Raw genomic sequence first — 11,215 nt, forward strand, 5'->3', positions numbered from 1 at the left:
GACTGCGGATGGATTGGCATTCTGTGCTGACAAGGACTCTGCAGAAAGAGGTGTTGACGTGCCTGAACAACTTTTGTGAAGGAGGTTAGCACTGCAAGGTACGCGCGGGACGAAGAATACGTACGCGGACGGCATTGCATCGCCACCTGCAGACAACGATGATGTTCGAGAAGACGAATTGGATGTTTGCTTCGGCATACTGAAGTTCAAAGTGGGCAGAAGGTGCGCAATGACAAAAGGAGCTGAAGGGTCTGAGAAGGATATTTAACTCATCCAGGCAGTCCTCCAGGAAACAGCAGAAAACTTATACCCCTCATCTATAGTCTCGCCTGACGCCTTCCAGCTCCAACACCGCGCTGCCACCCTCTCTCCAATCGAGTTCTTCCAATCACAACTTCTTCAATCTCTCATCAAACGCAGGTTGTAGGCATCTCAACAGGGCCTAGTGTCAGCTGAAGCAGGTTAGCGCCAGCTGAAGGGAGCTTAGCGGCTGGCCCCGCACTGCGATTCGGTGAAGTGACCCCTGCCCTCTTGGCTGCCTCAGCCCTTGCATGTAAAAAAGCGGGCTCTTATCCTGCAGGTTTTCGTCAGGTGCCGGTAGCTGACAGCGTTCACCGGCAGCCGATCTGACATATAGCCTGTCAGGTACGTCTTTGTGATTTTGTTGGGAGTGGCAATTGTGGTTACGTGACGTCCAGCGCTCACGCGCACACTATAGGCACAGATATGAACATTTTAATGTCTCTGAACCTACTACGTTCGATGCTACTACCTGGAATTTGGATGCCTTCGACTGAAAATACCCGCGACTACAGCTTTGTTGTGGCAGAAGTATCTACGATGTCGATTAGTCGTCCGTAAGCCTGTCTAGGACAACTATCGAGATGATCAGGACTAGCAGTCCAATGGTCACTATCATCGTGAGAGTGAAGCTGATCCAACCAATTGACATCGCCCCAGCTCCAATGTCGGTCTTGACGTTACCATAATTCGAACTTTCTGCCATCGCTGCAGCACCCACGGCGCCTATGTGTTGCCAAAGGCTGGCAACAAGCATCAACACGGCGGCAACGAACGTACACGCCAAAGCGACTTGTGACACAGGTCTTGAAGGGAATGGCTTGACGTCGACATCTGAGCCAGTCCGGACGTCCCTCTCTTCATGCCAACCAGGGAAGGTAGCCAGGAGTACAAAGCAAAAGAACGCAAGAATAACGGACATGAAGATAAGGCCTGAGAAAAGGACATCATCTTTGAATGATGATGCGGCTCCTATAAGGTTCAACGGGTCATTCTCCGGTCCGATCTGTTGCGCGAGCCCACTGGAGTCCGAACTACAGAGCCACACGATACCACGCTGGCGCACACACATGCCGAAGTAACCTATGCGGACTTCCAGTTGCGCCGAACCTTTCAAGCTGTGGAGCGTATCGAACATGGCCCTTTCAACCGGTCCAAGATTGGATGGCGTCGAATTTGTGTACGAAAGACCTAGAATGTACACATTCGTCATGGTGGAGTAGCTGGAACATCCCGCGAGCAAAATCGCTGTCAATCCGTTCAGTCTAAGCTTCAACTCGAGTTTTGGTGCAGCATCGACTTACACATCATGATCACCGCAGATATCTGTACGATCATCAAAACGTGATGGTACCCGAGGAAGGGAACGAGGCCTGCAAATTGCGTTAGTACAAGCGTGGCGCTTATCCACGGCGGCACAAACGTGACAGCCTGTTAAACTTCTCAGTTACCGTCATCTTATCAAATGAGACGAGAATGTTTAACTCGCTGTTGTTCGAGCGGTGCGAGCAGACGTTGCGGGGTGCGACGGGGATTATGGTCAATCTTTGTTGTAATGAAGAACTGAACAAAAGCGCGACTTCGAGCTGAAATGCAGCCACACAGCCTTGTGTATAGGGATAAATGCTAGTATCAAGATACTATGTCTTGTTGGGTATAGAGTCCGTTGGTGTGGCCAATAGGAGCCCCTGCATGCTGAGCGAACGCCTTGTTGTGGGTGGGGGCCAAAATATCCCAGCCTTCTCACAAATAGATCTCCGAGTTCAAGATTGAGGGGTGCTGGAACGTTGCGACTATCTGTATGGGACAAGCGGCTCACGACACACAGCAGCGGTTTCCATGACGAACGAACACCGATGGGTTCGCAAGACGACGCGGAGTCTCAGTCACAACACGATATCCCAAAAACAAAACAAGCCTTGGAAGGAGAAGAAGGTGCAACGAACGTGAACAATGTTGCAGCTGGCAACGTTGCTGATATTCGTCGAGAGGAACAGAAGCGAGACATAGTGAGCGAACATGGGAAGGGCGAATCCGCCCAAAGCACGTGTCAATATGGTTTGGAGGAGAGCAAAGACGTACAAGGCACGAGAGCCATCGGCGGTGGAGGTAACGGTCCACCAGCAGGCCTTCGCGATACAACTATGCAGCAGGATGCTGAAAGTTCGCGTCCGCCATCTCCAGCTCTACCAGGTCGTAACTCTCTTGACGACATCCAACAATGGTCACAGGCTTGGCGGGCTAGAAGTACTACTGGAGCGAGCCAATTGATGTTGCCTCTTTCAACGTCCACATCCTTGGTCTCGGTGCTTCCTCCCAAGACGAGCAAATTGCAGGCAAAGACTTCCTTGGAAGAGCTTGAATTACGTCCTGAAGCCATACCCTTGCCCGAACGCAGCAGGAGGAAACAAAGGGCCTTAGTCTTCTCTAAGAGCCAAGATGGAGATAATTGGAGTGGATGGGGTGGGGCGTGGGGCGTAAGCATAAGAAGAAGGAAGACTAAGACTGTTGTGCCTCCTCCTGCACCGAGAGTCACGACAGAGATGGAAGTCTATCGATACAACATTGAGGTTCTAGCAAACCGTCTAACCAACTTCGAAAATGTCGCTGCCACAGCAACCCGTCATCGTTGGAGCCCGCGCATCGTATACTACGACCGCTTGAAATCTGCTCAAGACCATGCACCACGACGTTACGAACCTTGGGAGAGTCGTTCAACTGCGCCTTCGTTTGAGGAGTTCTATGGAACTCTGAGAAACGTCTCCAACGACTGCAACCAGCGGATAGTGCTTGTGGAAGATCTGACTCCGACCTTGGTCGACCTTCTCGGCGCAACATTTCAAATCCCACCTCACGTAATTGAAGAACATCTAGAGCGCTCTGGCTACAAGAAGGGTACAGAAGGTGCTGACAGCAGAGTAGCTTGGCATACTCGGTCGTCTGCTCAAGGCTATTCATCAGTCACATGGTATCGGCCAGTCTTGTCACTGGTCCCCATAACTTCGAGGTTTCGGTCAAAGTTGATTCGGGATCGGAAGCCAAGAGTGCGATGTCCCTTCGACGGATGCCAAAATGATGGTCACTATTTACGCTTGAATACGCAAGCGAATATCTGGCGCCGCCAACTTGACCTTTGCCCCGACCCTGGCGTTTATCACAAAGACTCTGATACAGAGTATCCAGTGGGATGGGAAGAAAAAGCCACGATATGGATGCGCGAATACGATGGCTGCAGATTCGGTATGGCAGGGTCGATGCAGCAACACGTGATCAGTACTGACTGACGACTAGTAATCCTGCTTCTTGACCCGCTTCCCATAGTCTCGGTCAACGAGAATATAGGCGCCGGCGACAGGCAGTTGCGGCGGACACCACCTACTCTGGCCAACCTCTGGATCAGACGCGAAGACAAACGCGCCCGACCTCGTGGCTCCCGGACCCAAGGACCATCCCAAGGAAGCCACGTACAAGCGTGGGCCACTTCTCTTCCGCAGGATCTTCCTCCGCCACCTGGACAACCATTGCGTATGTGAATCAAGATCAGTGTCTAGCTGTTGCAGGTTTCTAACAACAACATAGCGTCCCTACCTAACATGCCAGAGGCAATTGAGATCACTCCACTGCAGGTGCCCCCACGTGCTTCTGGCGTCCAAACCGGCCCAACCGATACCTTCTCCCCGGCAGTTTTGAGACGAAGAGCCACTAGGCCAGACATAGAAAATGCCTCGATCAACAGTATAGAAGCTGTGGTAAACACGCAGAGCAGTGACAGACGTAAAAGCGTTGCTTTCGCACCTCCACCGCCGCCCGTGCCTGGTCAATCCGCAACTAGCATGCAGCCATCATCTCGTAACATTGAGGAGGAATCATTGAGTGCTGATACTCACGGGCCTTTTGTGCCGTATCATCCGGTCAAGGCTAGATCGTCATCGTCCGCTTGGGGCGACGATACGCTTCACATGCGCGCCTACATTGAAAGTCTACAGGTTCCAAGGTCCACTATAGACGAGTTCGAATACTTTCTGAACCAACCGGGTAAAGGCAAGGAAGCGGTGTTCGACCCATTCCGAGCCCTCTTCCGCGCCATCCACGATGACACACACTGCTTAGTGGACATCATACGCGTATCGTTGCAGCGCATCCGCGAAGGCACATTAGACGAGGACCTAATGCAAAAGCGCGTCAGCTTCTGGCGAGGATTACTGCACTCTTTGAACTTCAACCTCGAAGAGCTAGAGCAGCGACTCCGCGGATTTGTGCACTTCGCATACGAATCCGAACACCACAGCACCCCATCTGAGACTCTGGCTAAGGACACCCGACAAACTCTACGTGCTTGCATGGAACTCATCGACCGCTCATCCCGTTCTCTCCTCGCAGAGATGCAAATCGTAGACAGCCGGCGCAGCATCGCCGAAGCCGAAAGCGTCTCCAAGCTCACCGAACTAGCCTTCGTTTTCATCCCACTATCCTTCGTAGCCAGCTTGTTCAGCATGCAAGTCCACGAACTCAACGGCGGCGTACCACTGTACACGTTTGCGCTGGTCGCAATCGGCTTCGTGCTAATAGCCTACGCTGTGCGGCTTAGCATCCGCAGCTCCCGCCTTATCGAGCAAAAGAACAAGATGGTACAAAAGATGCGTGATGAGTCGAACCTCCAGCACAACGACCAAATACCTACCCACACATTCCTGGTATGGGCTAGTCGTTCGATCAGCTTTTCCATTTTCAAAAGCATCAAAGACACGGTCACGTTCATCACACCATTTATCCTCGTATTTGCTGTCCTTGCCGCGATCCTGAGTCCAATAGTCCTGCTCTGGCTGCGTGGCATCAACAAGGGATTCTCGGCGGTCATCACGGTGATAATGCTTCTGTTGGACTTGGTTCTCGTGTTGCCCGTAGTGCTGATCGATGGAGGGATTGCGTTCGATCCGAGAGCACACATCAACGAAATCAAACGGAACCATCAAATCAATAAGAAGCTGCGCGAGAAGATCAAGAAGAAGAAGAGGCTGAAGGCCGGACTGGATCCGGAGGTTGGTGATGATGACGACTCGAGTTCGGATGACGATGACGTCTTTAAGATAGCTAATGGTAGCGATGTGACTTCTGTTGCTTGAAGATATAGAGATTCACCATGGCAGGGAGTTGAACTCTACAGCTCTGACCCGAGCTGCTCCTTGTATACTTTACGAACTAGATTTGCCCACGGCTTACCGTCCAGTTTAGCGGAGTGTCCTCCAGTCCACAACAATGACAATGACTTCGTTCGTGACACCGATCTTCCCCAGCCCAACGGGCGCTTCGGACCTCAATCTGGATTGGCTCTCCGACCCGTAGCTTCTCGACTTATAGCGGTGTGACCCATACCGCTGTGAGCCTATCCTCTCACCTCTCACTCACTTAAGGAACCTTGGGAACGACGTGAGACACCCACACACAATCACCATTGCAATATCCACAGCACCGCAAAGACCTACTAGTGCAAGCCAGTATGTTTTGTCGTCACTCTTCGCTTCGTGAGACGCGTAGTGGAGTCGTAGTGCAGATACCCCACAGGTACTATCACCATCAGCTTTGTGCATGAGACACGAAAGGAAGGGTGCGGGAACACATATCAACCCTGCTGCAAAGACGGCAGAGACAGCGGCTTTCTTGCGTATATCCATCTGCAGCTGTGCCACACCAACGATTGGAGCCTCCGTAGTGGTAGGCTTTGAAAGGAAGACCGACGATGGGAGTGAATGCAATCTGCGCAACATGCTCCGTTAGCCGGACATCGATGGGTGTGTCGGATTGAGTATGGTATTTACCGTCGCGAAGATCATTAGCGCTGCACTTGCGTTAGCCATACCGCTCGTATTGAGGATTGAAGGACAAACGGTACTGTGTTACCATTTTCTAAAGTGAAGAACATTTTGACAATGTATGCGCCGTAAATACGCGCAGAACCATTCAACTCGCGATCAGAACACAGCAGGCGACAATCACACACAAGAGAAGTGGACCACATCGATGGCGCATCCGGGTACAAAGGCAGCTCATCGAACGGCGGCGCCAGAGCCGGACATGCCGGGTTGATTGGCATCACATTCGCATTGGAGCGTTCTTGGAGTAACAACAAGAGCTCTAGAGGCGTCGTGGTCTTGTAGTGGCAATGACAAGGTTCGACAAGGCGAGGGTGCCACGAGGTGGACGTAAAGCATAGTGGCGGACGTCAGATAAGGCTGTAGCGACAGCAGAGCAAACAAAGGACTCGTCGGTTCCCTGCTCCTGTTACTGTCGACAGAGTATCGACACTGCCCTTCTTTGACGTGTCGGTAGCTGATAAGGCTAGCCTCACGGGGAGGGACACCACAAAGGACAAACGGCGTTACAATAGCAACGGGGGTGCCGCTAGAATTGTGACAAGAACAGCATGGTGGAGTCAAAACAGGGGATCAAGTAGGAAAGAAGACAAGAGATGCAACGCTGGTGGTAGAAAGCTGCAACACACCAACTCTGCTTCTGACACGGTTTACGGTGACTCCTGCCTGTCGTACCTCACCTGTTGTACCCCACCTGCCATGAGGGTGACTGCCTCGTTACGCTCGCGTTGTTTACTGTCGCTCACCTATACACACTGTTCGTAGCTTCAACCAATACAACCTCAGTTCAATCCTTCAATATTTCTGCACAAGCACACTGATCACTCACGATCTACCGCAACAGCTTCGTGATGTGCCTGAGGTCAGGTAAGCACCACAAATAGACTGCGGGAAGGAGCGGCCCACAACACGTGGGACGATTTGTTCGATGATCTGGCGAAAGATCGAGTTCGGAGCACTGTCGAGGTCGCCGTTGGCCGGCCCTGGTGAAGGTCATTCCTTTGTTAAGCGGAGTGCCCAGACCTGCCTTCGTGTTTGGTGCCATCAGTGTTGGGGTAAGGAGAGGATTGAAAGCGTGTCTGTGAGCTTTGTTCCTAGCGCACCTAGCCCCTGCCATCAACGCTTGGTAAGGGAAGACGTACTGGGCCGCGCAAGAGAAGTGACGCTCTCCTGCCATCGACGCTCTCCTGCCAACAACGCCTGGCAACGAGAAGGTGTGTTCAGCAGCGCGTAGGACACGGAGGATAATTTGCGTTACAGGGCCATCAACAGCATGTCAGTGGACGGGTGTGCATACAGACCTTTTTGTGGTCCTCAAGCTGGCGCCTGAGCGTTCAAGTCTGCATTGATGTAATGTCTGATATTCATCCGAATCATGTGGTGCCGATTCGGCACCGCCTGTGGTATCTTTCCATAACGCCGAGGAAATGCGGAACGCCGTACGCCGTATATCCCAAATGTCTCCAACCCTGCGTGCCGACACCGCTGCCACCACTCAACCGAAAGCAATAGCCTGATCTCTTTCGTCCTTGTCCTCTTTTGCGATGATATAATCATCCTCGCCAACATCACTCGCTTCCTCCCAGAGCTTATCCATCTCCTCTTCGTTGTCACCAGGTACAGCCCAGATGCTCTCTCGTAACCTCTTATGTCTCTCGCGATCTTCCTCTATGCGGTGCTCGATCTGGCGCTTGTCTAGCTTCGCGTTCTTGGAGGAAGCATTGTTCGAGGGCGAGGCGTCGAAGGGGTCTTCTGGTTCGCGGGTTTTGAGCACGGCTTCGAGTTCTGTGACGGTTTCGGGGAGGAGGATGGCGAGCTTTTGGAGGGTGTGCAGAACCTAGTCATTCATCAGCCCCGAGTCCTCTTCCATGCCAGCATGTCGCTATGTCTCACCTTGCGAACAACCCTAACATTTGCCCCCTCCTCACCCACAACACACTCCACAACCGGCAGTATGTCTCTCTGCAGCATCCGCACAAAGCCCATCGCGCTCCCCTCACCCGTCGCCGGCCCTCCATCCTTCACCGCCATCTCGCACAGGCTCTCGATGAAGAACATGATATTCGCGCGCGTGTTCATATTTGTGCGCTCAAGTTGCTCGAGAATGCACGAGTGGAGGTCCTCGTCCATGTCCCGGTTCTTGAGCGCATATACGGCCGCTTTCTGGATCGACGTGTGCGATGCGCTGAGGTGCGAGAGCAGCGTTGTGAAGCGCTGGCGCACTTCGAAGGGGTCGGCCATGGTGCGCAGTACTCGTAATCGTGTGTCGGAGTCGTCTAGAGTCCGGGGAAGCTAGAACCCGGGGTGCGGGTACAGCGAGCCGAGTCTATGCGGTGAGAGCGTGGATGCGCGCGGTGAATGTCGAAGATTGGTGACGAGAGAGCTAAGGCGGAGTCGCGACTGCAAGGCTGGCGCGCATATTGTCGGCGCGTTGGAAGCTACCCCACGCCGACGTCGCTCTCGACTTTCTTCTGGCATTCCAGAGCCACCGAGGCATTGCTCACTCAACACCACAGATTTGGAGGGAATTGCAGGAAACCAACACACAATGGCGTCTCAGGAATCCAAGCCTCTCACATTGACCGTCGTTGGTTCGGGTACGTGTACAAACCTCCAGTTGCTTGGTTGACACGCCACAATGACTACGCCCTCGAGGTGGTCAGCAAGGGAGAAGTCACTTTCAAGCGATTATGCCAGCAGACAGTCGTAAAGACTTCGTAAAGACTTCGTAAAGACTTCGTAAAGATTCGTAAAGAATCCGTAAAGGATTCGTAAAGAACTTCGCAAAGAATGCAAGAAATCAGTGTCTGACGACCACACAGGCACCATGGGCATCGCCATCATGGGCGGCGTCATGGCCTCCCTCGCCAAAGCCAAAACCGCCGCAGCCATCGACCCCTCCTCCGCGCCCAAAGACACGCCAAACGTCTCCCGCTTCGTCGCCTGCGACACATGGAAGCCCGCCGAGGAGAACGTCAAGAAGGCCCTCGGCCACTACAACTTTGACCTGCAAACTCTCACAAACGAGAACCTCAAGGGTGTCCAACAAGCAGACATCGTCCTCCTGTCCTGCAAACCCTACGGCTTCAAGGCCATCCTGGGCGAGGAGGGCATGCGCGATGCGCTCAAGGGCAAGGTCATCGTCAGCATCCTGGCTGGTGTCACGCAAAAGCAGATCTCAAAGTTCCTGTACCCCGAGGGCGCAGACAAGGTCGAAGACGCATGCAGAGTGGTGCGCGTCATGCCCAACACGGCCTCCTTCGTCGGCGAGTCCATGAGTGTGATCGAGACGAGCGATCCTCCGCTGTCAGAGGCGCAGTACAAGCTCGTTGAGTTCGTCTTCAGCTCTATCGGTCGCGTCACAACACTTCCTCCCGCAAACATGGACATTGCAACAGCACTGTGCGGCTCTGGACCTGCCTTCTTTGCGCTGATGCTCGAGGCTGCTGCGGATGGTGCGGTTGCCATGGGAATGCCGCGTGCGCAGGCGTACGAGATGGCTGCGCAGACGATGCGCGGAACCACAGGGTTGGTGCTAAATGGCGAGCACCCTGCTGTGCTGAAGGATAAGGTCTCGACCCCGGGTGGTTGCACAATCGGTGGGCTGATGTCGCTGGAGAAGGATGGAGTCAGGAACGCGGTTGCGACAGCCATCAGGGAGGCCTGTGTCGTTGCATCCAGGTTGGGTGGTGAGCAGAGGGAGTTTGTGAACCACAGGCGGTAGACAGACGCAGGTCTGCCTTGAGGCGCCAGAAGCACAAAATGATACCAAGCTCGTTTGTACTATGCTCGTTTCCTATGCTCGTTTCCTATGCTGTAATGCCAGCAAACGTGGAATTCCTCGTTAGATGGCTATATTGTCGGCCTGACCCTGGAATAGTGCACCCGTCTTTGCCTGTTGGCGTTCTCGCCAGATGCGCTGCAGTATTGATCACAACGGTGGAGCGTCGAAGAGGCCCTGTTGTCGAACTCGCGCTGAGCACGTCTTGACAGTTGGTGTGTACGCGGTCTATTGTACTGCACGTATACTCAACACATCCAAGAAGATCGACCAATGTCATATGCCATACATATCTGTACACGCCACAGCTCGCTATGATACAGTGTCATCTCTCCACTCCCTTTTGCACGCCGTCCCGCAAAACACAGCTTATTCCATGACGGCGGTCGCACCGAGCGCCTTCAGCGTCTCAACAATCTTCTCCGCCTCCTCCTTGGGCACACCCTCCTTCATCATCTTCGGCGCGCTCTCAACGAACTTCTTGCTATCCACCAACGAGAGGCCCAGCATGCTCTTGATCTCCTTGATCACCTTGGGCTTCGACCCGGCGTCAAACTTCTCGAGCTTCAGGTTGAAGAGCGTCTTCTCGGCAGCGGCGGGCGCGGCTTCCTCTTCTTCGACGGGTGCTGCGGCGGCGGGGCCGGGACCGGCAGCGGCGAAGCCGCCCACGGGCATGTCGGGGATGTTGAGGCGGGTCTGCGAGGGCTACGTCAGCTGATTGCATGGTTTGAATGCATGAGAGCTGCGCAGGGCAAGCAGTGTGCGATACTCCCATAGAGTGCTCCATCGAAACTTCGCAACACGGCTCCTTGACACCTGCAGCAATTGACCCGTTGACAGCACGAGACTGCCGTTCAGGATCAATTGCTCTCAGCGTGTGCTATGGATCTTCGCAAAGACTCCAGAGCCGAAAGTGTACAGCTGCAGCTCCGAGAAGAGCACCGGTTTTGGATTACTGCCAACGCCTCCTGCACGCCTTGCTCCGCTCTTTTGTTGTGTCGGCCGTACCTTCAGTGTCGAGACCAAGTCTGCTGTCTCGAGCAGCGTCAATTGGCTGATCTGATCCACAATCGTCGCAATCTTGGGGTTCGCAGGCGCCGCCGCATCAGACTGCCATCTCCGCTGTATCCTCTGCTGTGCTCTTCCAACGGCCGGGCGGACCCCCATCGCAGGGCGGGCGGCGCAGACGCAGCGCCTCAGGGCGCGAGATGCGGGGGCGGACATGTTGTGCTGTCTGTATCGGGCGGTCGATGGGATGGATGGC

At 53.8% G+C, this 11,215-nt stretch overlaps 6 protein-coding genes across 6 annotated transcripts; 2 read left to right on the top strand and 4 right to left on the bottom strand.

The window, feature by feature from the left end:
• Positions 1–522: 522 nt before the first annotated feature.
• BU25DRAFT_131609 (uncharacterized protein) lies at positions 523–1,956 on the bottom strand. The gene is made up of 4 exons (XM_033700510.1): positions 1,724–1,956; positions 1,605–1,673; positions 951–1,548; positions 523–863 (listed from the first exon to the last, which is right to left on the bottom strand). Exons 1-4 carry the CDS (start codon positions 1,755–1,757, stop codon positions 848–850), a joined length of 717 nt encoding a protein of 238 aa, XP_033558854.1. The 5' UTR covers positions 1,758–1,956; the 3' UTR covers positions 523–847.
• Positions 1,957–2,156: 200 nt separating this feature from the next.
• Positions 2,157–5,423, top strand: BU25DRAFT_423788 (uncharacterized protein; the record flags this gene model as incomplete). The annotated part of the gene is made up of 3 exons (XM_033708236.1): positions 2,157–3,540; positions 3,592–3,825; positions 3,880–5,423. 3 exons carry the CDS (start codon positions 2,157–2,159, stop codon positions 5,421–5,423), a joined length of 3,162 nt encoding a protein of 1,053 aa, XP_033558855.1.
• Positions 5,424–5,562: 139 nt separating this feature from the next.
• On the bottom strand, positions 5,563–5,925 carry BU25DRAFT_131606 (uncharacterized protein). Its single transcript, XM_033700509.1, has one exon. It carries the CDS (start codon positions 5,886–5,888, stop codon positions 5,703–5,705), a length of 186 nt encoding a protein of 61 aa, XP_033558856.1. The 5' UTR covers positions 5,889–5,925; the 3' UTR covers positions 5,563–5,702.
• A 1,577-nt stretch (positions 5,926–7,502) lies between these two features.
• BU25DRAFT_398277 (uncharacterized protein) lies at positions 7,503–8,515 on the bottom strand. Its single transcript, XM_033704901.1, has 2 exons — positions 8,064–8,515; positions 7,503–8,007 (listed from the first exon to the last, which is right to left on the bottom strand). Exons 1-2 carry the CDS (start codon positions 8,409–8,411, stop codon positions 7,666–7,668), a joined length of 690 nt encoding a protein of 229 aa, XP_033558857.1. The 5' UTR covers positions 8,412–8,515; the 3' UTR covers positions 7,503–7,665.
• Positions 8,516–8,658: 143 nt separating this feature from the next.
• Positions 8,659–9,947, top strand: BU25DRAFT_413209 (pyrroline-5-carboxylate reductase). Its single transcript, XM_033706982.1, has 2 exons — positions 8,659–8,767; positions 8,993–9,947. The coding sequence occupies exons 1-2, from the start codon at positions 8,719–8,721 to the stop codon at positions 9,892–9,894; spliced, it is 951 nt and encodes a 316-aa protein (XP_033558858.1). The 5' UTR covers positions 8,659–8,718; the 3' UTR covers positions 9,895–9,947.
• A 230-nt stretch (positions 9,948–10,177) lies between these two features.
• Positions 10,178–11,193, bottom strand: BU25DRAFT_413211 (54S ribosomal protein L12, mitochondrial precursor). The gene is made up of 2 exons (XM_033706983.1): positions 10,960–11,193; positions 10,178–10,647 (listed from the first exon to the last, which is right to left on the bottom strand). Exons 1-2 carry the CDS (start codon positions 11,173–11,175, stop codon positions 10,321–10,323), a joined length of 543 nt encoding a protein of 180 aa, XP_033558859.1. The 5' UTR covers positions 11,176–11,193; the 3' UTR covers positions 10,178–10,320.
• Between the last annotated feature and the right edge of the window lie 22 nt (positions 11,194–11,215).

Source organism: Macroventuria anomochaeta (assembly GCF_010093625.1).
Source record: "Macroventuria anomochaeta strain CBS 525.71 unplaced genomic scaffold BU25scaffold_29, whole genome shotgun sequence".
Classification (NCBI taxonomy): domain Eukaryota; kingdom Fungi; phylum Ascomycota; class Dothideomycetes; order Pleosporales; family Didymellaceae; genus Macroventuria; species Macroventuria anomochaeta.